Genomic DNA, 27,089 nt, shown 5'->3' on the forward strand with positions numbered 1-27,089 from the left:
CGTGGGTGTCTGGACCACTCTGCCAAACCCCTGCCCCATGGACTTCTTTCCTTTTTCTTCACTACTTCACCTGATTGGATGCAAAGACAACCATGCTTTACTCTGCCCAGCATCTCAAAATCTGATTGCAACCCAAGGCACCTTCACAGAAACATGCAGAATGACATTAAACTAAACATCTGATTGCTTGTCAAGGCCAAGTCCATCTGACACAAAACTAACCATCATTTTCCTTTCCAAGAAAAATCCAACAGTTTTCCTAAAGCAGTTGAAGTCAATTCAATAATACATAGGCATATGTAGAAGATATATCCAAATTCCCTACCCGAACGAGAAAGTATGACTGATGTCAAAAGGCTTTTGCCTTTTCTAGTCACAACACATGTGAAGGGGCCCACACGAGATGGGTGGCACCTAAGCTAAGTATGCAAGGGGAAGGGCCTGGCGCAGTAGCCTAGTGGCTAAAGTTCTCACCTTGCACGCGCCGGGATCCTATATGGCCTCTGGTTCTAATCCTGGCAGCTCTGCTTCCCATCCAGCTCCCTGCTTGTGGCCTGGGAAAGCAGTCGAGGACGGCCCAAAGCCTAGGGTTCCTGCACCCACATGGGAGACCCAAAAGAGGTTCTGGGCTCCTGATTTCAAATCGGCTCAGCTTGGGCCATTGCGTCCACTTGGGGAGTGAATCAGCGGACAGAAGATCTTTCTTTCTGTCTCTCCTCTTCTTTGTATATCAGACTTTCCAATAAAAACAAAATAAATCTTAAAAAAAGAAAAGAATGCAAAGGGAAGCAGAGAGAATGCAGAGGGGAGCAGGGCATCCCCAAAGAAGGCAAAACACATCTCCCAGCCCCAAGTCATAACGTGCTGAGGGAACAGAACCTGCTTTCTGGAAACATGGAGTCTACAAAAATGCCAACCTTGGCCTAGAATCTGACCAACAAAGACCTCCTCCTTAGTACCAAGCTACTGCCACTGTCGCCAGCTCTACTGCCACAAAAGTTGCCATGTACTTCAGATACTGTACCCCTTACACACTTAAAACCTTAACAGTACAATAAATATATCCTGTGCCATTTGCACAGATGACGACATGGAGCCCAAGTGCTGAGAGGGTGTTTTTGTGTGTGTGCTGTTTCTAATCCCTTCTGCGCACCCTGTCTCCAGCTCCTGGGTAGCCATGACCCGTCAGTCAGCATCTACTTACCAGGAAACCGCCTGCATAACTTGTCTGGTGAGCTGCCTGTAGATAAAACCCAGAGACAGAGCAGAAGTTCCTGCACTGAAGGCCCTGGAGGCCCATCTTCCTGCCCTTAAAGCTGAGTGAGAGCTACTGAAGTAGCCGCTATGTGGCTTAAATTATAATTGACTGTGGCCTAGAACCCTTAGGAAATGCACAAAGAGATCACACCGTTTGTCCAAGATCACACAGACAGAAACTGGACGAGCTGAATTAAATCTAAATTTTTCCCCCTAAAATCAAAGGCCATGACACCCCACTGGCTTATGAAAACAGATCTTGTAATGTTACCTGTCACCAAAAGATATTATAGCATTCTCTGTGTTTTATATCTTGGATTCTTTATTAGAATTTTTTTGAAATAGTTAACATGGAAAATCTTGTAAAATTACTCTATAAAATATAATTTCATTGTTGAAAGGGAAAATCTTCAGTGGGTGTATTTTAGTTAGGCTATTTAGGTACTGTATAAAACAGACAGCCTAATGTGTCAGAAAAATGGTACTTGAGCTGTGCTTGCTCTCAGTCAGTGAGAAAAAAAAAGTTTCAATAATTAGAACATGGCCTTCAAAAATACTTTGGGGAGACAGGTAAAGTGAGAGGGGAGAGGTCAGGCTCTCCCTTGCAGGTTATTACCACGGAAAAAAACAAACATTGAGATGCTTCTTCCAAACTCTGTGAACTGGGCTAGTTCAATCTCTCTATAATGTAGTTTCCTTATATAAAAATGGTGATACGGCCAGGCACAGTAGACCAGTGGCTAAAGTCCTAGCCTTGCACACGTCGGCATCCCATATGGGTGCCGGTTCTAATCCCAGCAGCTCCACTTCCCATCCAGCTCCCTGCTTGTGGCCTGGGAAAGCAGTTGAGGATGGCCCAAAGCCTTGGGACCCTGCACCCATGTGGGAGACCCGGAAGAAGCTCCTGGCTTCCAATCAGCTCAACCCCGGTCATTGTTGCCACTTGGGGAGTGAATCAGTGGATGGAAGATCTTCCTCTCTGTCTCTCCTCCTCTCTGTATATCTGACTTTCCAATACAAATAAGTAAATCTTTAAAATGATGATAACAATAGCTATTAGTATAATATTCCTGTGTCAGAACTAATATAACTAATATAATTATATATATATATATGTATATATGTATATATATGTATGTATTTTTTCCTCGTGTAGAACTTGGCGTATGGTAAGCCTTCATGAAATGCAAGGTATATTTCTGTTGCAGTTGTTATTAAACTGAGTCCTGTGATGAAGTATAGAGAGCCAACAGGCCAAGGCTGCTGAGAGGACAGTGTGGGCATGTTGTTGCAAACCAAAGGCTCAATGTCTAAGGACAGAAATCTTTATCTCTTCGTATTCCCTGCCCCGATGTGTGTGTTTGCTGTTGTATGTGTTGTGACACGAATTTAAAACACAGATCTCCATGCTTTATAACGGATGAAGAGTCAAGTCAGGAAATTCTGCAGCTTGCCAACCCAAACAAGTTTTGAAACTTTCCTGTCCCTACAAATACAACTATTGGTTTTTTCTATGTGATAATAACAAATTTTTATTCTTTAGTTTTGTTACTTAAGCATTTACTATTGAAACACTACTTTTTAGTTTCTGTTATTGTATACACCCAAGTCCATGCTACCCACTTGCAAACAAACATTTGAACAGTAATAGATAGGGAAACACCAAGAAGGTAATGCTTCTTTCGTAAACAAAATAAAAAATATATTTTTCCTGTCATGAGCCTTCAAAAACACACATCCAACTAATTTCCTTTTTCACATATCATGTAAATAGATCACTTATTTTTTGTGTGTGTGTCTAGCTTCTCTAATCAATGTTTTGGTTTGTAAGGTTCATCCATATAGCTCAGGGTTGCTGTAGCTTCTTCAATATCATTTGTACATAGCATTCCATTGTATAACACAAGTTTTACCCACTGTACTGCTGGTAGATATTTGAGCTGTTTCTTGGGTTTGACTAATGGCCTATATGCTGCGACGGGCACTCGTTCATCTATGTACACACTTCTCTGATAACTAGGCATGTTAAGATTAGAAGCAGTGGGTCACAGAGTATGTGTATTTTTAGCTTTGGCATACATACAATGCCCACTGATTTTTAACGTGGTTGTATCAATTTACACTCCCAAAGCTGGAGGAAGAGAATTCCAATGTTCAGTTTTCTCCATATCATCTGACACTGTCAGTCTATTCTTTAGCTATTTCTGGAGGGTGTGTGGTTTGGCTTCAATTTGCATTTCCCTGAATATTCATAAAGCTGAACACATTCTCTTATGATTATTGGACGCCTGATACTTTCCTTTGTTACATGCCTACTCAAGTCTCTTGGCCTTTTTTCCTGCGAGTTCCTTCTTTCTCTAAATGACTAATAAGAGTTCTGTAGCTATTGTGGTTGTGAAATTCTTCTCCTTAACTCATGCCAGGGTGTGCTGAACAACAAAGAGGTTCTTGATTTTACTATAGTGACAGCAAACTTCAGTTTTGTTACTTCTTTTTTATGCCCTATTTCTTAAATCTCTATACAAATATAGTGAAGACATTTCTCTAAAATATTTTCTGGAAGTTTAATTGCTTAGTCTTTCACATTTAGATCTGTTTATTCGGACTTGATATTTAGTGTGGTTTGAGTCAGAAGCGGTGGGCCCAGCACGGTAGCCTAGCAGCTAAAGTCCTTGTCTTAAATGCGCCAGGAGACCATAGGGGTACTGGTTCTGGTCCCAGCTGCTCCACTTCCCATCCAGCTGCCTGCTTGTGGCCTGCCTGGGAAAGAAGTCGAGGACAGCCCAAAGCCTTAGGACCCTGCACTTGTGTGGGAGACTTGGAAGACGCTCCGGGTTCCTGGCTTCGATTAAGCTCAGCTCTGGCCATTGTGGCTACTTGGGGAGTGAGCCAGCAGGTGGGAGATCTTCCTCTGTCTCTCCTTCTCTCTGTATATCTGACTTTCCAATAAAGATAAAATAAATATTTTTTAAAAATTCGAGTGGTTTTCTTTCCTTAAACTGATAATCCAATAGTTACAGCAGCATCCTTTTCACAAACTTCAAGTGCCATCTCTTCCATATGTGGTTCTGTTTTTACTTCCCTTACTGTATTTCACACATCTGCTTGTCGGTCATTACACCCATCCCACATAAAATTATCTGTTCCATTCTTAGCTTCTATCTTTACCTCAGTTTTTGCTGCCTTAGCTACTGACATTTCCATATCAAATTTTTAAAAGATTTATTTTTATTGGAAAGGGAGATTTAGAGAGAGAGGCAGAGAAAGAAGTATTTTCCATTCGCTGGTTTACTCCCCAAGAGTCGCAATGGAAAGAACTGGGTCAATCCGACACCAGGAGCCTGCAGTTTCTTCCAGGTCTCCCACATGGTTGCAGGGTCCCTTCCTCTGCACTTCCAGGCCATAGCAGGGAGCTGCATCAGAAGTGGAGCCGCCCATATGGCTTACCAGCACTGCAGGCTTAAAGCCTGGATGATGCTTGACTGAGCCATCATGCCAGCCCCTTCCATATAAACTTTTAAAGTCAACTTCCTTATGTGAAAGAGAGAACATGTGGTATTTGTGTTTCTTTTTGGTTTATTCTACTAAGTGTAATGCCCTCGAGATCCATGCACACTGAGACATTTGGCAAGAGTTCATTTTTTTAAGAAAAACAAAACAAAACAAACTTAAATGGCTGTGTATGTGTGTATGAGAGAGAGAATGTGTGTGTGTGTGTGTGTGTGTGTGTGTGTGTGTGTGTCTGACAGAGAGAGAGTGAGAGAGAGAGAGAAGAGAGAGAAAGCTATCTGGTTCGTTCTCAAATGCCTGCAGTGCTGCCTAGCAGGGACTGAAGTCTGGAGCCAGGAGTGCAGGCCAGGTCTCCCAGGCAGGTGGCAGCAACAGCAGCCACCCAGCCATCACTGCTGCTTCCTGAGTCTCACCAGCAGGATGCTGGAGCGAGGGCCTGAGGCTGAGGACCCAGACCGCATGACAGAGGAAGCAGGTGACTTAACGGATGTCTTAACAGCCAAGACAATGCCTGCGGTTTCTTCCTCTGTCTCTCTGAGGCAGATTCATATATATATGTTGTTAATTTTGTCAACAGGTATGTAGGTTGTTTTCATAGTTTTGGTTAGTGTGAATAAAGGTACAATGAATAGAGCCCAAATACCTCTATGAGGTGGCATAAACCTTTTCATAAAGCTGTTGGTCATTTTTTAGGTCTCCTTTAAAGAAACGCCTGCTCAGGCCTTTTGGCCACTTAAAAAAATTGGATTATTTATTTTTCTGATATTGAGTTATAAGAATTCTTTACAAATTCTGATTATGAACTCCTTATCAGAAATGTGATTTACAATTATATGCCGAGTCCATAGGCTACCTTTATTATTATTACCTTGATTGCTTTCTTTGTTGGGGAGGCTGTTTAGTTTGATATAGTTCATTTATAGCTTTTGTTTCTGTAGCTTGCATTTTTTTCTGGCTGTTAAAAAAAATCACTGTGAAGGAAAATGTTGCAGAACTCTCTCATTAAGTTGTCTTGTGGAATTCTACTTTTAGGTTTTACATTTAGGGATTTTTATTTATTCTGAGTCAATGTCAGTATATGGTGAAATCTGAAGACCAATTCTTTTTCCTTTCCCTTCTTTTCCCTTTCTTCCTTAATTTTTTTTGGGGGGGTAGGGAAATCCAGTTTCTGCATTACCATTTATCGAAGATAGTGCTTTTTTTTTTTTTTTTTGAAGGTAGTGTTTTGCACTATGGCCTCGTGGTGACCTTTACAAAAGTTACATGATCATATATATATTTACAATTATTTCTGGGCTCTCTCCTCTGTGACATTGGTTTGCATTTCTGTTTTTATGTCAGTATCATTCTGTTTGGATCATTATAGCTTTGTAATGCAGTTTAAAATCAGGAATCCATACATTTTAGAACAAGTTTATCAGATTGTTAGATTTTCATTGAAATTGCATTTAAATTATAGAACAATTTGGGAGAAATGGAGCTTTATAGTAGGAATTTAATCCAATCGACAAAGATGATACATTCCTCTACTTTTACAGTCATGTTTAATGTTACTCAAAAAGGTTTTAAAGCCTTCCATTTCATGCATTTTTTGGAAACATTTATTGTAAGATATTTCCCATTCTTAGGGGTATGTTAATGGGATTTCTTCAATGTTTGTTGCTAAATATTCGTTACTTATGCATAAAATAGTTAATTTTTGTGTACTGCATCTAACTATCTTATATACTTATTGAATAATTTTATATTATGTCTGTAGATGCATTAGGACTTTGAGTATGCATAGCTGGACCAAAAATAACTTTCTTCTTTTCCAAAACTCATCATTTTAAAAATTTTCGTTTCGCTACTTCAGCTAGGATCTCTAGTAAAAGTTTTTATGAATGTTATAATGCTACTTAACATCCCATTACATTTGTTGTAGGTTTCTGAAGATAACTATCCTCCTTGTATACTAGAGTATTTTATTAAAATCATGAATATATATTGAATTTTATGCTCTTTCTTCTGCTGTCAAAATAAGGAAATTATATTTCCCTTGATCTATTAATGTAATAAATTCTATTGACAGATTTTTGAAAATCAGGCCAAATTTGAATCTTATAATTCCAAATTGTTAATGCTTTATACATTTAAAATATGACTTAATTTGAAATGCCAGTATTTTGTTTTGAATGTAAGGAGGTTAATTGATAGCCTCCTTTTCTTATAATGTCTTTACCAGGTTTCTTGGGTTTATATTGGCTTCATGAATGAATAGCAAGTTGTTCTTTCTTCTTGTGTTTATTGGAAGAGTTTCTTTAAGATTGATGTCATTTAGGTGAGTTTTAAATTATAGATTTGGTTTCTATAATAGCAAGATTCAGAAACCTACTTTTCCTTAGATTAGCCTGGGGGAGCTTCAGAGATTTTAATGGTGATGAGACACATAATTATGTCATTTGAAACACTCGTGATGAGAGTCTGAGAGTTTATCAACACGACGGTCTGTTAAAAGAGCTAGTGTCTGGCTTTGCTGTCCCTGAACTGCATGCGTTTCCCACTGCACTAATTCGTGCTTTTCTTCTTCTTTTTTGTTTCCTTTCATTGGATTTTCAGTTTTATAGATTTTCTTCTTTTTTTGATCTTCTTTTTATAAACTGACATTTCAATGGTAGGAGATTCAGAAACAATATAGGTGAGCTCCAAGCATAGCCCATTAAAACAAGAATTGCTTTGTATGATAATGTAAGAATAAAGCAAAATGTGATGAAGGTAATTTCTTCATTCCATTAAAAATTTTTAAGTTACCTTTTTAACAGCTTCAATGCATTCTAATAAAAGGATATTTATCTTCCTTCCTCCTTTCTCCACTTCTCTAATTTTTGAAATAATATATTTTAAATTAATATTAAAATAAGAGGTCTAATGTTCCACCAAATAAGAACTTAAACAATTCTATAAAGATGTCCTAGGTTTGTAAGAATAGAGGTAAAGACTATGAGCAGTAATTGAATGGAAAAACAACCATTTCACCAAAATATAGTAAATTCCAAAGTGATCACAAATCACTAAGCTACAATAATACAAATTTCTTAACTCCCTGACAATTAATAAACCATTTTACAAAACTGTTTTTGCAGCAATACTGATACACATAGGCACTTCTTTGTTTTTGTCTTTTTTCCCCCAAGTTTACCTCCCGCATGGAAGAGAGAGCTGTCTGAGCATGACTCATTTCATGCAACACCAGGTTGCCAAATTGCTCCTATTTCCATTCAAGTGGTAAAATATCACTTTTATAGCTGAATAATATTCCATTGTGTACTTAAACCACATTTGCTTCATTATTTTCATCTGAAGATGGATACCTTGGTTAACTGCAAATTTTGGCTGTTGAGAAAACTGCAACATTTTGATTATTTCATTTGGAGTCTCTGTAGGACTCTCTCTGATGTTTCTTCTGGATTTTTGTCAAGTGACTTTTGTCTCTTTACACATCTAGCCAATTCTATTGTATGCTAGACATTTTGGTTGTAAATTGTTTATAAAATCATGTCATGTCTAGAATGGCATTATTTCCTGCAGTGAGAATGCATACTTGACATCTCACAGTGCTTAATCCAATTTCAGAGAATGAGGAGCTCTGAAGTCCACACAGGCCTTCCTTCTTTCTCTCACCCACCCTATTAGAGAAAAGTCTTCCACAAGAGATTCAGTGTGCGTGCTCGCCAGGTTCCTCTGAGCCAGCCCGGGACCCCCGACCCTATCTCCTTTCCGGAAAAGGCTGTCACAAACACCACATCACCTTTCAGTCTCACCCTCATGCTCTCTAAAAGCAACAAACTTTCCCAAGGGAAGAACTGCCCTGAAACTCTGGGCCCCCATTGTCCATCGCCTCTTAGCCTTGAAATTCTTTACTTAGTTTTGCCATGTCTTAAAAGATACCTTTTAAAGAAAGAGTTCAAACATTTAACCAGTTCTTCCAGTTATTCTAATTTAATACAAAGTACCTGATCTACTTTACCAGAAGCAAGACGACTCAGGCTGCCCCTGCTTCTCAGGACTGAACCATATGCCTCAGCTAATTCCACATTGTGTGTTAACATCTGCGTGTTCCAGCCAATGAGAAGTTTTTCTCTGCTATTACATGTCCTAATAGCCTAAGCAGGTCAAGTGGTTTAACTAAGAGGTGAGGAATTAAGTTGGGATAATGAGTAAAACAGAGAGGAAAGGGCAGGCAACCAACAATCAATTAACAAGTTTGCAGAAGATTAAAAAAATGTTGAAAGTGTGGACAGGATTTCAGTGCCATTCTTAGAGCAATGTTCTTTAAATTTTTCAAAAAAAATTCTGAACATTTATTCCCAAAATTAATATATTTGTTAGTGTCAATAGCTTTCTTTCTTTCGTTCATTTTTCTTTCGGAGTAAAAGACAGAGGCTGAAGTTCAAACACCTCTTCCCTTACCATTTTCTTTGCTAGTTAGGAGACCAATGTTTCAAAAGACAGGTGTGAAGTCATTGGCCTTGCATGGATAAGAAGCCAGAGAAGCAGGGCTGAAGGAGGCTGGAAGACTCTGCAGCAGGCAATGTGTTCATATTCAGGGCATCTCAGTTAAAGCAAACAAAAGTGGGTACTCACAGTAGACTGCGCAGAGTAGAAAGATATGTATGTATTAGAAGTGTAGGGGCTGGCGCTGTGACAGCAGGGAAGGCTCCCACCTACTGGCACTGTTTTGAGTGCCAGCTGCTCTACTTTAAATCCAGCTCCCTGCAAATGTGCCTGGGAAGGCAGCTGACAATGGTTCAGCAAAGGGCAGACAGCACAGAAGAAGCTCCGAGCTTCTGGCTTCAGACGAGTCCGGCTCTGGTCATTGTGGCTTTTTGGGGAGAAAATCTGTGGATGGAAGGCTTCTTCCAATCTCTCCCTCTTGCTCTCTGGAACTATGCTTTTCAAATAATTCAAAAGATGAAATCACTTATTTGTTGTTTCCCGCTTTTCCATCACGGAACAGACACAGGGATGTGCCAGTTTCCAATATGCAGATGATGCTGACACATCAGGAGATGGCAGAAGGGCAAAATGAGAACAAGAACAGATAAAGGGTCTTGCAATGAGCTGCTGGTCTTGAAGGGCTCATCCCTGGGCTGTTTTGCATGAGAACAATCCTCAGTCTTATTTAAACATGGTATTTTTATAGACTTAGCCATCTGCCTCTCTTTTCTCTATTTAATAGCAACTTATTTTGTGGCTAATAAAACTAGCACTACTAATAGAAATACCTTTTATGGAAGTTACTGCACACAGGAATTAGATTTGATTTTATACATCTGTAGAAGGAGGATCACGGGGAAAGAAAAGTGACAAACATTTAATGCTATAAGGTCAAATAATTTTTTTTGACTATTCATTATGTGCAATGGACTAAGATGTTACAATACTTGTCATACTGTGATCTAGTGCTAAAATTTTCGTATTTTTATTGATTTCTGCTCTTTATTATTAACTCTTCTCTTTTATTTTGTTGGGTTAAATTGTCCACTTTAAGAAAAAAAGTTTCAAAAACTTCTCTCCAGGAGACATGTCTATGACAACTCCCTGAAACATCAACACCTAAGCTGTAACTTTGCTCCTAAATACTGCTGCGACTGCACTGGCATTCGTGGCAAAGAGAAATTCCATAACAAAAGTTGTTCTTTGCTATTCGTGGGAGATTGGTTTTATGTGCTCTTGTGGTTACTAAGGTCTTTGGGTGCTCAAGTCCCTTAAATACAACGTCATCGCGTTTACATATAGCCTATATACATCCTCTGATATGTAAACACAGAGGTTAATACAATGTAAATACTATGTGAATACTAATTATACCGTACTCTCTCATTAAGATAGAACATCAATAAAGAGTCTATACATATTGAGTGCAGACCCAATTATTTTCGCCAAGTATTTTTGATCCGTGCTTGGTACAAGGATAGGAAACCCAGATATACAAAGGAAGGACTTAGTTCCCAACAGTTGCACTGTTATCACAGAACACAGCCTGCTTGAAGAATCCCAGGAAAATGTTAAAACTTATCTTGTGATTCAATATGTAGCCACTTTCTATAATTTTTTCAAAAGTGCTATAAAGAATGAGTAGTTTGAGGCTGTTGAGTGTGATATTCTCTTTATGCGCATTATATATAGTAGGTTAATTGTGTGGCTCATTTTTTTTATATTTCACAAATCTTTTATATGCTTATTTATTGGTTACTTGGAGGATGTGCTAAAATCTACCACAATGAAGGACTGGCTTGCTTATTAAACTATACAACTATCAATTCTGCTTTATACATTGAGTCTGGCTAAGTAGGTTCATTCAAGTTTGGGACTGTTAAATTTCCCTAGTATACTGAACCTGCTGTTATTATGGAGATATTTTTCTATTCCTAAAAAACTTTGTCTTTTAGATTTGATTAGCTAGTGTATTTAACATGCTTCTCATGTAAGTATTGTGTGGCAAACTTTCTTGCTTAGACAAATTTGACAAAGCTTGGCATTTAAGCTGAAGTATTTCATCTTTTCTGCATTAACAGGTATTGATAGATCTGTCTTTCCTCTATTTTTTACCTTATTTTCTCTAGGTCTTGCTTGGCTGTGTTTCCTCCTGAAAGTATTTTCATACATATTTTTTGATTTGCACAATCCCCTTCTCCCCAAGTCTACAGAATGTTCTCTCCAACTCCTTTTACTTGCTCCATGACCTTACACAGTACATAGTCATGCATTTCAATTTCATTTTTTGAATAAGACATCATTACTGTTATTGTGGTCATATGAATTCAATTCTAACTTAGATTCACTTCTATATTTACTACTTTCTATTCTTCTTTCACTTGCATTGTTGATCTCCCACCTGTGTTCACCTGTTTACTGCCTTAGGTATGTCCTTCATGATTCCTTTTGGTCAGGGTGTGTAGATATCAAAGTCTTCCGATTTTCCTTCAGCACATTAAAGATGAAAACTTGCCCTTTGTACCTTATGGGCAACACTTTGCTTTATGTGTTCGTTTGTTGGTACTGAGAAATCAGTCCTTACTTTTTTTTTTTTTCCCATAATGACTTTGGCTGTCCAGTTGCTTCAAAGATGGCTTTGTGTTAAATACTCTGAGGTCCCACCATAATATATCTTGGTCTGGATTTATTTTTATTCATCTTCTTTTAGTTTCAGAATGGTTTCTTTATTTTGTGAACTACTTTTTCCTTTAGCTACAAAAAATTCTTGGGTCTCATCTCTTCAACTATTGCCTCTATTTGATCTCTCATGTTCTCCTAGAATTGGATCAGATATTACATTAGATGATCTTGCTCTTCTTGGTCACCCATCTCTTGTCGAGATGAATTTTATGTAATTTTTTGATTCTTTTTTTAAGAAACATATACTTGAATGGCATAGTTTCAGGAAGAGAAGGAGAGACAGAGAGAGAATGAGACCTTAGCTCATTCCCCACATGGCCACAACGGCAGGGACTGTGGAAGGCTACAGTCAGGACCCTGCAGCTTCTGGCAGGGCTTGCCCCTGGGTCCAACGGTGGAAGGAATTGGGACATGCTCTGTTGCCATTCAAGCACTCTCTGAAGACATACTCAGTACAGTGTTAACATACACAAAAAGAGAGAGAGAGCACAGTTTAAACATCTTACACAACCTTATGCTTCTATTTTTTTTCCTAACTGTAAAACGGGTGAATTTTGGACAGGAGGTTAAGTGTTTTTTACACAAGGGGAAAAAACCCATGATGGAATCAGCTTATCGTTCTTCCTTCTCTTCATCTTTCATTTTCTAGCGCTTTTCTATCTTGACAACTCCCCACTAATTCCCAGCCCTCGCCCCTGCTTTTCTTTTTTTCTTGTCTGGCAAAAGGGTTAGTATGAAGCAACATCCTTTTGGTTGGATTTTTCTTACACCTTAGCTGCCTTCTTATCCCCGTCGGTAGCATGTTATTCCGTATCTCTCCCATTTTTTTTGCAGCCCCACCAATGGATATGCTAGGGATGTTCTCCTTTGATTTGAGGGTGAAAGTCAAAACAAAACAAGGAAAAAAAAAAAAGCAAAGGAGACCTCTCCGATGCACTGGGATCCTTAAATTTCTTTTTTGTTCGTACTTTTGGAGGGAGCCTTGCTTCCCTTTGTAGTCCTTGCATTCTCTCTTGTCTTTAGTGACATGGTCCCTCCCTCTCTCAGAAGCCGGCAGGGCGTCCGGCTGCTGCTGCTTGCGCTCACTGGACCAGGTGGCATCAAGACTGCACATGATGACATTCTGCCCGTAGGCTTCTCAGGATCACCTTTGCCCGCATTGACTGAGTTGCCACTTGCCCACCGACTGCCACTGGCTCAAGTACTGTTGCTACAGAGCTGAATACAGTGCAGTGTGAGGGAAGGAACCAGACATCTCCTCCCATACATGAGGCTTTACAAGTAGCAGCTGATGCATCCTAATCACCTGGAGGTCTGCAGGATGGCCCAGAGTTATCATTAAGAAGTATGAGGATTGGTTAAAAATTTCACTGCACATAATGATTAAAATATGCCCATAAAGTTGGTTTGCCAAGTATTTGTTGCTCATAGCTTATGAGAAATGCCTGATTACTAAGTGTATCTTTTTTTAAAAAAAAATATTTTTATTATTTTCCAGGATACAGTTTTGTAGACAGATGTTCTAACTTTGCTCATACCTACAACGCCATGACGTACATAAACAGCAGAATATTGGAGTTTTAACTATCATTATAGGACTATACTACTGTAATAATATGGGGGGGGACGTTGGAGGGGGAAATTAAGGAAGGAGAAAGGGGAGGAAAAGGGAGAGATCCCTATACTCTGTATAGTTTGTAATCTTAAAATATTAAGATATATTTTGTCAAATTGTAGCAGCAAGGGTTTTTGGTCATTAGTTTACCATATAATATATGAACCATTAGTGGTCTAAGTCCAGAGGCCTTAAATGAATTGTCAAAAATAAAACAACACAAAATAAAAATCAGGAACTATGAGCTAAAGTTAAATATGAATATCTCTTAAATAATTGACTGAAAGATTAAACCCTTTATATAACTCTGAGGTTATGCATCTTTTTAACAAAGTCTTATTTGGAGGCCAGAGCTACGAAGAGAGGGGAAGAGAAAGCGAGAGAAAAACCGTCTTCCACCCACTGGTTCAGTCCCCAGATGGCTGCAAGGGCAAGGATTGGGCCCAACCACAGATAGGCATTTCCCCCAGTTCTCCCATGTGGCTAACAGGGGCCCAAACTCTCGGCCCTCCTTTGCTGCTGCTTCTCAGGCCATGAACAGGGAGCTGCTCTGCTGCAAGGGCAGCAGCTGGGCGTGAACCTGCACTCACATGGGATGCCAGCATCGCAGCATCATCAGCATCACAATGGCCCTGGTTAGGTACAACTGCACATCTCCTATAGACCTGCAAAATGTTTTCTCCTCTAAAATCACATTATTGAAAACACTGGTAAGAATATAGCAGGAGCTGCTAAGTGGTTCAGATGCCTGTGTCCCATAGTTCAGAGACTGGATTTAGAGTTCTAGAGATCCACTCCTGATTCCCAGCTTCTGGCTACTACACCGGCAGGAGCCAGGAGGTGCTGATGCAAGTTGGGTCCCTGCCATCCATGTGAAGGACCTGGACCAAGGCCCTGGTAGGCCCAGCTGTTGTAGGTATTTGGGGGAATGAGCCAGAATGTGAAAGTTTCTTTCACTCTCAAAAAATATATAGCATGTTTTTTAGCACATGAAGTAGTTATATGTGCAATAATCTCACTTGAGAGATCATCCTGGCTACAGGGGAAGCTTTATTTCTCCAAGATTTGAACACAATGAGGAGAGTTCCATAATTGAATGTCACAGATAATTTCATCTTTATTTGAATATTAAATTTTTTTAATCATCTGAAAAGCACTGGCTATTTAAACTGCAAAGGAACAATGAATATCAACCAATGTTAATAATCAGGACCATCCCAATGAGTGTCAATGGCTTTTATCATTTAAAGATACTGAGATGCTTTTGGAGGAAATGAAATATCTACACAATATGCGACTGCCATGTTCCTGTGTGCCATGACTCGGATTTAACTGGTCAGCCGCCATGTCCTGCTGCTGCCAGAAGAGGAGTCCACAACCATGCTTTTCTCTATACTTCTTATTCCAACAAATTGGTTGTATAAAAGGCCCACAGATAAGTCTCTGTTCTGACTTTCTTTTTGTTTATTAATATTTTCTTGATTATTTACATATGCTTAATAAAAAAAATAATCCACTTACAGTATATTCTTGCTGACTATTTTTTAATGGAAAGTCAGACACACAGAGGAGGGACAAAGATCTTCCATCTACTGATTCACTCCCCAAGTGACTGCAATGGCCAGAGCTGAACCGTATCTGAAGCCAGGAGCCTGGAGCTTCTTCCGGGTTCTTCCACATGAGTGCAGGGTCCCAAGGCTTTGGGCTGTCCTTGACTGCTTTCCCAGGGCACAAGCAGGGAGCTGGATGGTAAGTGGGGCCGCTGGGATTAGAACCGGCGCCTGCATGGGAATCCTGGCGTGTGCAAGGTGAGGACTCCAGCCGCTAGGCTACTGCGCCGGACCCTACTTACTTTTGTTATTCTTCAATATACCCAGAACTTGGAAAAACTAGACCACTAATGTGTCAGCAGGAATGCCCGAAGCAGTAGGAAACAGAACATGACTGATGATCTGACACGTTTTCTGTAAATCAAGTACAAACACACTGCTGACATTTCCTGGAAGTGAGGTAAAAAATGAGCACACAATGTAAGAGTAGGCTAAAACTGGGGAAATCTTGATCTACAAGGACATTCTATGAGGTGTTAGCACAACTCAGAGCTAACATTCCAAGGGGGAATCTGTCCAAAAACAAAGATGAAGCGAGTTTCATATTATACATTAGATAGCTGAAAAGTAATCAGACGCTGTATGTGTTCACAACCTAGCAGGCGGGAGGCACCCTGGTCTGACTGACTCCAGCAGCAGGAAGATGCTGGAAACGGCGCAGTGCAACCTGAGAGGGACGAAGCACCTCAGGGGCGTGTGCCATGAGAAGGCTTCAACATTCTTTCTTGATTTACAAGCTCAGACTGCTCTTCCTGCCCTGATTTCCGGCATTACTCATGGAGCAGGTGTTGTCTGCTTAGAACTTTGAAAAGCAGGTGACACCTCATCTCCCTAAAGCTGATGACAGAGTACGTCTCAAGCTGTATCTCCCTGAGACTGTGTTCAGTTCGGTGCTGGTCTGTGTATGAGGAAACTTTCTAAAGAAACCTGGAAGGGACTTACAGCCATAATTCAATGGAAAGGATTATGTAGTTTATTAAAGAACTTGACAGAGCCAACATAGGAAACCCAACTCTATCTCCAATTAATTATCCATCTTATTCAGAATGTATGACCCCCACAGCAATCCCACGCACTGCCTGGATGATTTACAGCGGGCTAGAGAGATTCCAAGGCAGTAAACAGGCTGGTCCTGCACTCTCTCTCCTGACACTGCTGGTATCTGAAGCAAACCATTCCTCACCTGCCTCCATGATGCTGTCAGGGCCTACTGCAGAGGCTGCATTCAACTAGGAAATCTAACTGAAATTTTACAAACTAAAATTATGCTGTTACAAAAAATAGTTCAGTTATATGGTTGTAATAGTGTTTTTTTTCCTTGATGTTTAGTTTTATTTTTCTGAAGCACTTTTTTGTATATGCAAGGGATTCAAACAGTTGATAAGGAATTTGCATTATTTTTAGCTTGATTTTTCTATGAATTACTTGTGAGGCTCTAAGAAGGAAGTACATGTCTAACCAATGGCAACAATGAAGATGTCATATTTACATAAAGCATTTACATGACAGCATCTTTGGGATATAAGGAATATATATTCCAGAGAAACAGATGGTTCCAGACTTTAGAGTAACTTGCCTATTGTGACAGAATAGATACAAAAGTATTATATGATTAGAGAGGGACCGTGGGGAAGGGCATGGGCAATCCCAGAGCCTGTGGAACTAGATCACAAAACAAGATAAACTATTTGAAAATACAAAAAAAGTAGGATATGATTAGAATATGGCCAAGGGACCTAGGTAAATATAAAGCCAATTGATTGCATGATTAAAGGTGATTTCCTTGGATCCTACAAGGAAGGCTTTGGACTTCTTCCATCTCAAGTGGTAGATCCAGATGGGGATGGGTGACTTCAGAGTTCTCGGCCTCCGAAGGCACTCCAATTTCCCATGGTCTCCTTGGCAGTTGGGATGTAGGATCCAAGGTCATCGGAACAACAGCCAGGAGCCCTGAGTGGTCTACAGAAACAGAACAGTAAACTTCCTTCGGGACTAGGGAGGGGAGGTTTCTCTGGTCCTTGCTTGGTTCCAACTTTGGGTCCCCACCCTCTCTTGCAATGACCATCAGGGTCACTCTGGAAACCCCTCAAAACAAACAAACAAACAATCTAGAATAGACAGAGAACAACAAGGAAAGCTTAGATTCAGACAGGAAACGTGGATTCACTTATACCTTACTAGGTGGGACACAAACATTAGTTACTCCTCACTGGGGTACTGAAGATTTCTCTGCACACCCCTTCTAAAACTGTTCTGCACCTCAACTGTTGACATATGTCTTGTTAGAGTTATAAGCTAGTCTAGACTACCCGAAAAACAGCCAGGTTCAGCAAAATTATACTTCAACACTATAAAATGCTAAATACTATAATGAAAATAGAGACGACACAGCTGAATAGTAATCTATAGCCACTTTAAGGTGTATAGAACTTGGTTGTATATAAACCAAAATTGAAATGTCAATGAAGAAGTCACAGGATGTAGCTAAGAACTTGCATTTTTTTTTCTTTTAACATATTGGTTACTCAACACTATGTCAATTAATACCATAATGTTATGCATAGTTGCTGATGTTATGTTGGGGCTTTTAATTGATTGGGGTGATACTCTGCTGGCTCTACCTTCAGATCAGAGATGGTCTCCCCAAGAAGCCATTGAAGTTATCTGGTCAATAAGATGCTGGACTCTATGCTTGGAATATGCTTGCAATGAAAGAATCTCAACTGAACTTGAACTGTGGAAATACAACAAGGTGGAGGAATCCACCATGGGGGGAGGGTTTAGGGACGGGTGGAGGGAATCCCAGTGCCTATAAAATGTGTCACATAATGCAATGTCATTAATAATAATAATAATAGAAAAGGTGATTTCCTAAGATGTCAGAAGTCCTGCATGAAGAGCCACCCCTGAGTTAATGGGGAATCTCCAATCACACACAAAGGGCAAGAGTGGGTATTCTAATGAGCAGGCCCTAGAACAAGAGGCTTTCTCGCTGTTCTAATGATGCACAGGTATTAGAAGAGGCTTTTTTGTTCCTGTAAATTTCTTGGCAAGTGTATCTAACACAAACATAATATATTGCATTCTAAAACGATGTGGCAATAGTCAGCAAATGTTACAACTTGACAGATTCACACAAGCAGGAAATAGTCACTCTAGAAACTTACCCTAAGGATATCTACCCATCTTCCATGTTTAAAATATCAGTTTAGCTGAGTATAATTACAGCATTGCAACTTTGAAAAACATGATCTTTTGGATTTTATTATATTTAACCATATTCATTATAGAAACTCAACTATAACTACTAGCGTATCAAAATTCACGTTTTTAATTTGTAGAATTTGAATAGAAAACTAAACGAACCAGGACTCATAGTGTTCTTCTTACAAATTTAAAATTATTATTTTATCCATCACTGTAAATATGCTAAGTGTTTTCTCATTATTCGATTTACTACAAGAACCCTGAGGATAACACAAAGGATTTTTATCTCTGGATATATGATAAGAAAACCTATACCAAAAATTAAATAGCTTTCCTGATAATAATTGTAATTGAGAATGCTATTTTTTGAGAAGCTGTAAAAATTCAAAGCATTTGATAACCATTAATGCTTCAGGTACCAAATATCAAAATTAGCATTTAAAATACCAAATGTAACGCATTTTTAGTCTTTCTATAATAACAAGAGTGGTGCACAACCAAATAAAAGTTTGTATAGAAAGTTGGTTGAGTTAAACTACAGAACCATCTGGAAAGTGCATGATCCAGGAGTGGGGGTGGCATAGGAGGAAAATAGTGGGCTCCTCCCTCTTGGGTTACCACTCCCACTGGATAGCATGAAAACCAGTACTGGGGCAGGGGTGGCTGGAGAGAATGGCACGCAACAGCATGTGTGTGGGCTGGATAGTGGAGCTGGTTGGGTTGAACTAGGCTTCAATGCCCATTGACATGTATGAGAGCTGAACGGAATGTGGGACAGACTGGACTAGTCTGCTGTACATACTGGCAAGCATGGGAACTACGGCAGGGGGCAGGCCTGGTGGGGGTTATTGTGGGTCGCTCCGACTAGGCTGCCGCTCTCACTGGTTTATGTGAGGGCCGAGTGTGTGCCGGGCAGAATCAGGCTGGACTGCAACACCCATTGGTTCCAGTGGAAGACAGAACTGGAAACAGAACTGACCCAGCAAATACAACCACCAGCTGATGGGGTGATGGACTGTGCCAGGCCCTGTACTTGCAACCACACACAAGAATCTGGTCTGGGATCACCTCAGATAAAGTTTCTTTGGGGATCTCCCCAATCCAATGGCCGGACTCAGAACCCCAACCATGAAGAGAAGCGCAGGTTCCATGGTCTGCCATGGAGTGCAAGCGCCAGAGCTGAGCCTCCTCAGAAGCTCAGACAGAGCAGTGGACAGCACAATCAGGTGCTCATGGAGGATATGGCAGTCCATCAGAGCCTGCAGAGGATACCTGGTACCACAACAGAGGACAGAACAAATCAACCAACTACCCCAGCCATATGCTGGCAGTGAAAAACTGGGCAAACGGAGACACTAAGGTGGACTATGTCAATCAGTGGATTCTGCAGTGACCTCATCGTGCTTGGAATGGCAAGATTGGCAGCAATTCATAACTGTTGAACTACCAAAACCACTTGAGCAAGACCCTCAGAGCATGCCCCACTTCGGGGACCTGGGATGGGTGGGAAGCTGAGTGGGGCTTCTCCCTTTATCTCCCCATTTACCCCAAATACAGGAAAAAAGAGAATGTGGAAATAATAGTCTTACCCACTTCCCTGTAGCCCTTGAACCTTTGTGCTCTAATCAGCCATATAAACATTGTCAAAAATAAAGAAAAAAAAAACACAGACCAAAAAAAAAAAAAAAAGTTGTTTGACAGGAATTCACTACACCAAATTATTCAGACAATGTCTCAAAAATATTATCTGTTCCTACGCTTATGGCAAGGAAGGCTGCTAGATATAACATGAAATGTTCAAAAGAGGAAATCATTCTGATTTGCCAGAATAATTAGACAACTTAAGGCTAAATGCTTCTGCAAGAGCCTGTTGAGCAGTCATACAGTCCAATCAAGAAATTTTTGCACAGTAGGTTTCAATAGAGTATTCAATTCAGTTGACACATGAACTTACAGAGCCATGGTCAAATAAGCCTTTCCAACTTCTTTTCGTATGAGGATCTTACCATGTAAATATGTATGAGAACCTCTGGACCACAGTTCATGTAGTTGTAACCTTAGAATGATACCTGTCAGCTGGGAAGATCAGGGCGTTTCTGACACACAGTCAAGGGTGCCTAAAATTCCCTTCATCTGTAATGCTCTGGAATAAGGTGGCTCAGGAAGTCACGTGTAATCACGAGGAAAGAAGTAAATACCAGAGTTAATAACGGCCTAGGAACTTCAAATGTAATGCAGTATTCACTGAAATTTATAATCTTTCATAATAAACAGCTTCCGATCATATCAGCAGTATTTGCCAATTAAAAAGATCAAAGCAAATTTAGGAAAAGTGTAATTTTAAGACAAAGGTAAACCATAAAATGTATTATAGATAGCATTATAACAATATGGTGACAAAATATTACCTCTAAAAGCCCTACAGAAATCTAAGAATAAAAATAAAAAGGCCGGTTCACTGCCCACCTCCTAGTTTCTAGATATATTACTCCAATAAAGGAACCTGTACTCCTCAGAGTGGCTGATTACAGTCTCAAGGAAGTGAAAATATATAGGATAATTATGGGGGTTCCTTGTGGGGCCAGATTCAAGAAAGTGCTCAAAGAATGGAGCAAAGTTCAAAGGCCACAAGAGCCACCCTGAAAATGAATACGGTCAAGGCTAGGAACACAAGCAATAATGATCATTTAAGATTACAATACGTAGATTCCCATAGTCACGTGTTTATATTGAAATAAAGAGAGCTTTTTTCCTACAAAAGAATCGCAGATGACAAAAATACCAGGAGTGAAGGAAACAGTCGCCACTGGCAAAGCACAGCAGACAACTTGTCTACAAGCAAATCTATTATCTACCAATGGATCCTAAAGCTGGAGGAAACAAGAAGTCTGTACAGCGAGTGTCTCCCACATATCATGCTGCTATTCAGGGCATGTGTATTTCAAATGCTCATGTTTGCTGCACATTATTCTTTTATATACCACAGAGACGATTACAGAATCTAGGAGATAAAAACACTTGAAAGCTTTCCAGAGCAGGAGAATACAAGCTATAGGTGTACGCACAAGGCAAATACGTCAAGTCAAATTTATTACATATCGATAACAGCTGAATGACATTCCTGATCCTTTTCGCTGAATTCATGATGGAATTTATTCTTCTAACAGGAAAATCAATTTGAGGGTTACATGGAAAAATGAACATTATTTTGCAATCCACAGCCCAGTTTTAAATCAGATTGAATTGTTTAGCAAAATAGCTTTTTAGAAACTATAATAGCTTAACAAAAGTTACAGTGTAACAAAGAACACATTTAACCGGTATAAATAGCAGGGTATGATTCTAGCGGGCTTTTACTAATGTTTTAGAGTTTCCATGTCTTAACCTAAGAGTAAAAGCAAAAAAACGGAGGCCAAAAACACAGGTCTCAAACATTTTTCTAAAATGTTTGAAAGAGTATGCGATATTTTTTTAAAAAATGAACATTGCATCCGTGTGCACTTTTAATCCAGCTTCATGCTATGACAACACTGACGCTGTGCCTGATTTCAAGTACCCTGCTGGTTCTCATTCAGCCTTCGTAAGAGCAACAGTTATGGTCATGTTAGTACTGAATTTACTTCTTAGAAATGAACTGCGTGGAAACCTGCTTCACTGGCTAACAGAACAAAAACGATTAGAAACACAACTGAAAACGCAAGGAGAGAAGGTAAGAGGCAGGAGGACAGAAACAAGGAGAAGAAGGGGGGAAAGAGGACAGAGAAAGGAGCCAGGGAGAGGCAGGTGTGTCTGGCGACAACCAAGGTCGTTACCTTCACTCCTTTTTTCTGCTCTGGCTGTGTCTTCTGCTTTTTTCTGCTTTGCTGCCAAGAGTTCCCGTTTTAATTGTCTGGCTTCTTTTCTAAGTTCCTCACTATAAAACAAAAAAAACCAGTTCTGTAAGTATATAATGCACCAAAAGTTGTTTAGCAAAAACAGAAGAGAATTTTATAATCCATTCTGAGTACTCATATGCTTCAAGGAAGTTTACAGAACATGGAATTAAAAGACAGCACTAAGTTTTCCACGAACTTTTGCAGACTTCTTATACACCTTTGGGATAGCAACATAAAGAAACCATGTTTTCTTGTTTTGCTTTTAAAGATTCATTTATTTTGATTGGAAAATCAGATTTACAGAGAGAAAGAGAGGCAGAGAGAAAGATCCTCCACCTGCTGGTTCACTCTCCAAGTGGCTGCAACTGCCAGAACTGAGCTGATCTGAAGCCAGGAGGCTGGAGCTTCTTCCAGATCTCCCGAGCAGGTGCAGGGTTCCAAGGCTCTGAGCCATCCTTGACTGCTTTCCCAAGGGCATAAGCAGGGAGCTGGAAGGGGAGTGGAGCAGCTGGGACATGAACTGGCACCAGATATGGGATCCTGGTGCATGCAAGATGAGGATCTTAGCCACCAGGATACCACGCTGGGCTCTAAACAATGCTTTTAAAGTTGAGAATTTGGGGCCAGCATTGTGGCATAGCAGGTTAAGCCTCTGACTACGACAATGGCATCGGCATGCATGCCAGTTTGAGTCCTGGCTGCTCCAGTGCCGATTCAGTTCCCTGCTGCTGTGTCTGGGAAAAGCGGGAGATAGCCCAAGTGCTTGGACCCCTGCACCTATAGGGGAGAGACCTGGAAGAAGGTTTGAGTTCCTGACGTTGGCCTGTCCCATTCCTGGCCATTGTGGCCATTTGAGGAGTGAACCAATGGATGGAAGATCCTCCTGTTTCTCATCTCTCTGTAACTCCTCAAAGAAATAAATTTTTAAAAAAAATTAAAAATTTTTGATACTTTTTAAGATAAATCTTTAAAAAAATTAGATATTTTTCATAATAGTAATATGAGTTACTTTCAGGTGTATCAAACATAAGGAAGAGAGGGATAACTAACATATTAACCTTTTAATTATCTAAACATTTTAATATTCTAGTTTTAGTTGAATTATTTGGAGATCAATAAATCAAAACAAACACTTTAATGTAGATACTATTCACCTCACATGGATATACAAAAAAACAACTGACTTCAGAAACTGTTGAATTTCTAAACCCCAGTAACAACTTTTTATTAAAAATTTTTGCCTTTCTGGCAGTGACAACCTCCCCATGCGAACATGCCTCTTGCCAAGAATTTCCTCCATCCGTCTCTGGAGGAGGAGCGGAGGAAGCACAAGAAGAAATGCCTTGTGCAGAGTCCCAATTCCTGCTGCACAGATGAGAAGTGTGCAGTGTGCCACCCAATTATCACAGTTTATAGCCAGGCACAAATGATCCTTGTGTGTGTCGGCTGCTCCACAGTCCTCTGCCAGCCCATGGGAGGCAAAGAGAGGCTTACGGAAGGATGTTCCTTCTGAATCAAGATGAGTGGGAGGCCTTCCGAATAAACACACTTTGGATTAAAACAATTTTTTAAATATATGCTCAGTGCAATATTAAAAGCTTTTAAAACTCATTTTAAACTATTTGGTCTTATAATACGACATGTAATTTCTTCTTCTATGAAATTCACCAGGCTTAATGTTTTTGGTGATTAATACAATCAAGTGTTAAGGGCAAACTAAACATAAATGCTGATTTCACTGCATGTTATTAGTTTGGTGACTTACTCAAGGAAGACAGTTTTAAACTGGGAGATTCAAAATTATGTCTTAGATTATTATTTAAAAATATTTATCTGAAAGGTAGAGTGACAGAGATGGAGAGAGAGAGAGAGATCTTTCATCCACTGGTTCACTCCCCCAGTAGCCACATCAGCCAGGGCTGGGTTAGGCTGAAGCCAGGATCTAGGAACTACATCATGTCTCCAAGGTGGGGGGTGGTTCGGGAGTAGAGCAGCCAGGTTTCCAACTAGTAATCCACCATGAGATCTGGTATCATGGGCTATGTCTTGACTTAATGCTGGTCCACAAGTGAATTTATTATCCACATAGGTCATGAACTCCAACGGCTGCTGATGGATTGGGAAAACCGCGTGTGCTGTAATCTGTGAGTGTCAAGCATTCACTCTATTTTCAACAAAAGCTAGGATGGATTATACACAGAGAAGACTGCAAACCCAGGCAGACACCATACTATGGAAATACTCTCTGAAGATATCGGGACTAAGGTTTAGGAGAATCTTGAAGTTCTCATGATAATTCCAGACTGACTCAATCTTCAATGCATCTTCATGATCCCAACTCCATCCCTTTGAACTGTTGTCCTGTGGTCGTGTATAAGAGTTACCAAACTGACAGGCCTGATTCAGGAATTTTTTTTTAATCTTTTTTCTGTGTCACACACATACACAACACATCTTGTATTTGGCCTGCAAGATTCTGAAATAATCCACTATCTGATGAAAATCCACTATCTTTTTCAGTATTTCACTGATACCAAACCCGTGTTCATTCTGTAATAATGGAAGCCAATTCCTTAAGCACACTTCATGGCTCACCATTCTTCAGTCTAACTTTAACTAGTTCTAGATCTGGATGCTATAGGTCAATCATTTCAGATGTCCTCAGTACCCTCTGTTTTCTTTTCTTGCTCGATAGGCAGATATAGCATGATCATCTGGAAGAACTTGTAGCCTGAGACAAACATTCAGAAAACATGTTAACATTAGACGTGGGATGGTACTTGATCTTGTAGTGAGTTCCCCAAGTGATTGAAGTATACAATCAGGTTTGGGACCCAATGTTTTAACTGTAGGCATTTCATGTTTGTTAATTTCAAGTTCCTCTGTTTCACTGACCCTTCCATTTAGCAAATAAACATGCTGAGAATTCCCTGGACTCTGTTCAAACCCAGTGATTAATATCTTTAGAAAAGAACTCCATTCCTCAGAGAATAGTTTATACACTCTACTTCATCAGCCTCTAAATTCTTAATCTCTTGTAATCTATCCCTCTTATACTCCACTGAAACCTCTTGTGTATCACTCGGATTCAGTGACTTTTCTCAATCCCTTCTCCTTTCTGCTTTGTATCATTCACTGATTCTTTCTTGAAATTCCATCCTAATTAGAGCAGTTGCCACATTAGAGTCTCATTTTCTCATTCTATTCTTTCTCAGAAAATTATTGGGATGTTCCTCATTGCTATACTTCATACAGCAGCATTTTTACCCAACCTCACAATATCAGCTGACACTCATACATAAGTTATTTTTTATACATTTTATACATTTTGTCTCAAAGGCAGGGGTAAGAAGACAAGGATAGTAGGGGTCAGGGAGGGGACAGGAGAGATTCAGATCTTGCAACTACCTCTTCTCTTCCCAAATGGCCTCAGTGCCCAAATGTGAGCCAATCTGAAGTCAGGAGTTTCTTCTGGGTCTCTCAGCCATCCTCTACTTCTCATCCTCACTGGGTCAGAACTGGAGGAGCTGAGAGACCAACTATCTCTGATATGGGATGCTAGCACCATGGTTCTAAGCTTGAACTATTACATCATGGCGCTGGACTATTATACATGCTATTTTCTTTTAAAGACTTACATATCTTTATTGGAAAGTCAGATTTACAGAGTGAAGGAGAGACAGGAAGATCTTCCTTCCACTGATTCATTCCCCAAGTGGCTGTAACGGCTGTAGCTGAGCTGATCTGAAGCCAGGAGCTTCTTCCAGATCTCCCATGCAGGGGCAGGATACCAAGGCTTTGGGCCGTCCTTGACTGCTTTCCCAGGCCACAAGCAGGAAGCTGGATGGGAAGTGGAGCTGCCGGGATACAAACTGGTGCCCATATGGGATCCCAGTGGATGCATGTCGAGGACCTTAGCCATTAGACTACCATGCGGGGGCCTCCATAAGTTACTTTAAAACCTAGATGTTTTGTTTTGATTTTGCCCTGATTCGAACTCTAACAAATTTCCAAGATTAGTATTGTTTAGCAGATATGTAAGGTAAGAAATACATAATTTCTAACAGCTGCATTAAAAAAAGAATAGGTTAGATTAATTTTAACAATTTTTTATTTTACCTCATATATCCAAACAGTATTCCACTATGCAATCAATATAAACTAACAATGTGACATTTCATATTCTTTTTCTTTTCTTTTTTTTTTTTAAAGATTTATTTATTTTATTGCAAAGTCAGATATACACAGAGGAGGAGAGACAGAGAGGAAGATCTTCCGTCCGATGATTCACTCCCCAAGTGAGCCGCAACGGCCGGTGCTGCGCCGATCCGATGCTGGGAACCTGGAACCTCCTCTGGGCCTCCCATGAGGGTGCAGTATCCCAATGCATTGGGCAGTCCTCAACTGCTTTCCCAGGCCACAAGCAGGGAGCTGGATGGGAAGTGGAGCTGCCGGGATTAGAACCGGCGCCCATATGGGATCCCGGGGCTTTCAAGGCGAGGACTTTAGCCGCTAGGCCATGCCGCCGGGCCCTGACATTTCATATTCTTTATTGTACCAAATCTTCAAAATCCGGCGTGTATTTTATGCCCTCAACACATCTCAATTAGGAACAGTCACATTTCAAGGACTCAGATTGAGCTGAAGAGCAGGCCAAACGTAATTACAAACTTCTAGATACAACCCCGAAGTCATCCCTTCTTGCCCAAGTCCATCCTATCTCTTGAACAGGCAGCGCTCTGTATGTGACTGTGGAACGTGTCCTCCTGTTGGTCCAGTTCCCCCCAGCTGACAACGGCACTGCTTCAGCGCTGGAGCACAGCTCCCACTCCGTCTCTTGACCATCACCCCCAACGC

The 27,089-nt window shown here is 40.2% G+C and overlaps 2 protein-coding genes across 2 annotated transcripts in view; one reads left to right on the forward strand and one right to left on the reverse strand.

Moving 5' to 3' along the window:
- Nucleotides 1-27,089, reverse strand: part of CWC27 (CWC27 spliceosome associated cyclophilin) — a 206,361-nt gene that overhangs the window by 75,856 nt on the left and 103,416 nt on the right. Inside the window, exon 11 of the mRNA XM_004583738.3 lies at nt 22,170-22,270. Coding sequence (XP_004583795.2) covers nt 22,170-22,270 — 101 coding nt within the window. The remainder of the gene's footprint in view (nt 1-22,169; nt 22,271-27,089) is intronic.
- Nucleotides 23,506-23,745, forward strand: LOC105941743 (small ribosomal subunit protein eS27-like). Its single transcript, XM_012926529.2, has one exon. The coding sequence runs from the start codon at nt 23,506-23,508 to the stop codon at nt 23,743-23,745; it is 240 nt and encodes a 79-aa protein (XP_012781983.2).

Source organism: Ochotona princeps, chromosome 23 (genome assembly GCF_030435755.1).
Source record: "Ochotona princeps isolate mOchPri1 chromosome 23, mOchPri1.hap1, whole genome shotgun sequence".
Taxonomy (NCBI): domain Eukaryota; kingdom Metazoa; phylum Chordata; class Mammalia; order Lagomorpha; family Ochotonidae; genus Ochotona; species Ochotona princeps.

Coding starts and splice junctions, on each gene's coding strand:
- LOC105941743 (XM_012926529.2), top strand. CDS start 23,506: ATGCCTCTTGCCAAGAATTTCCTCCATCCGTCTCTGGAGGAGGAGCGG.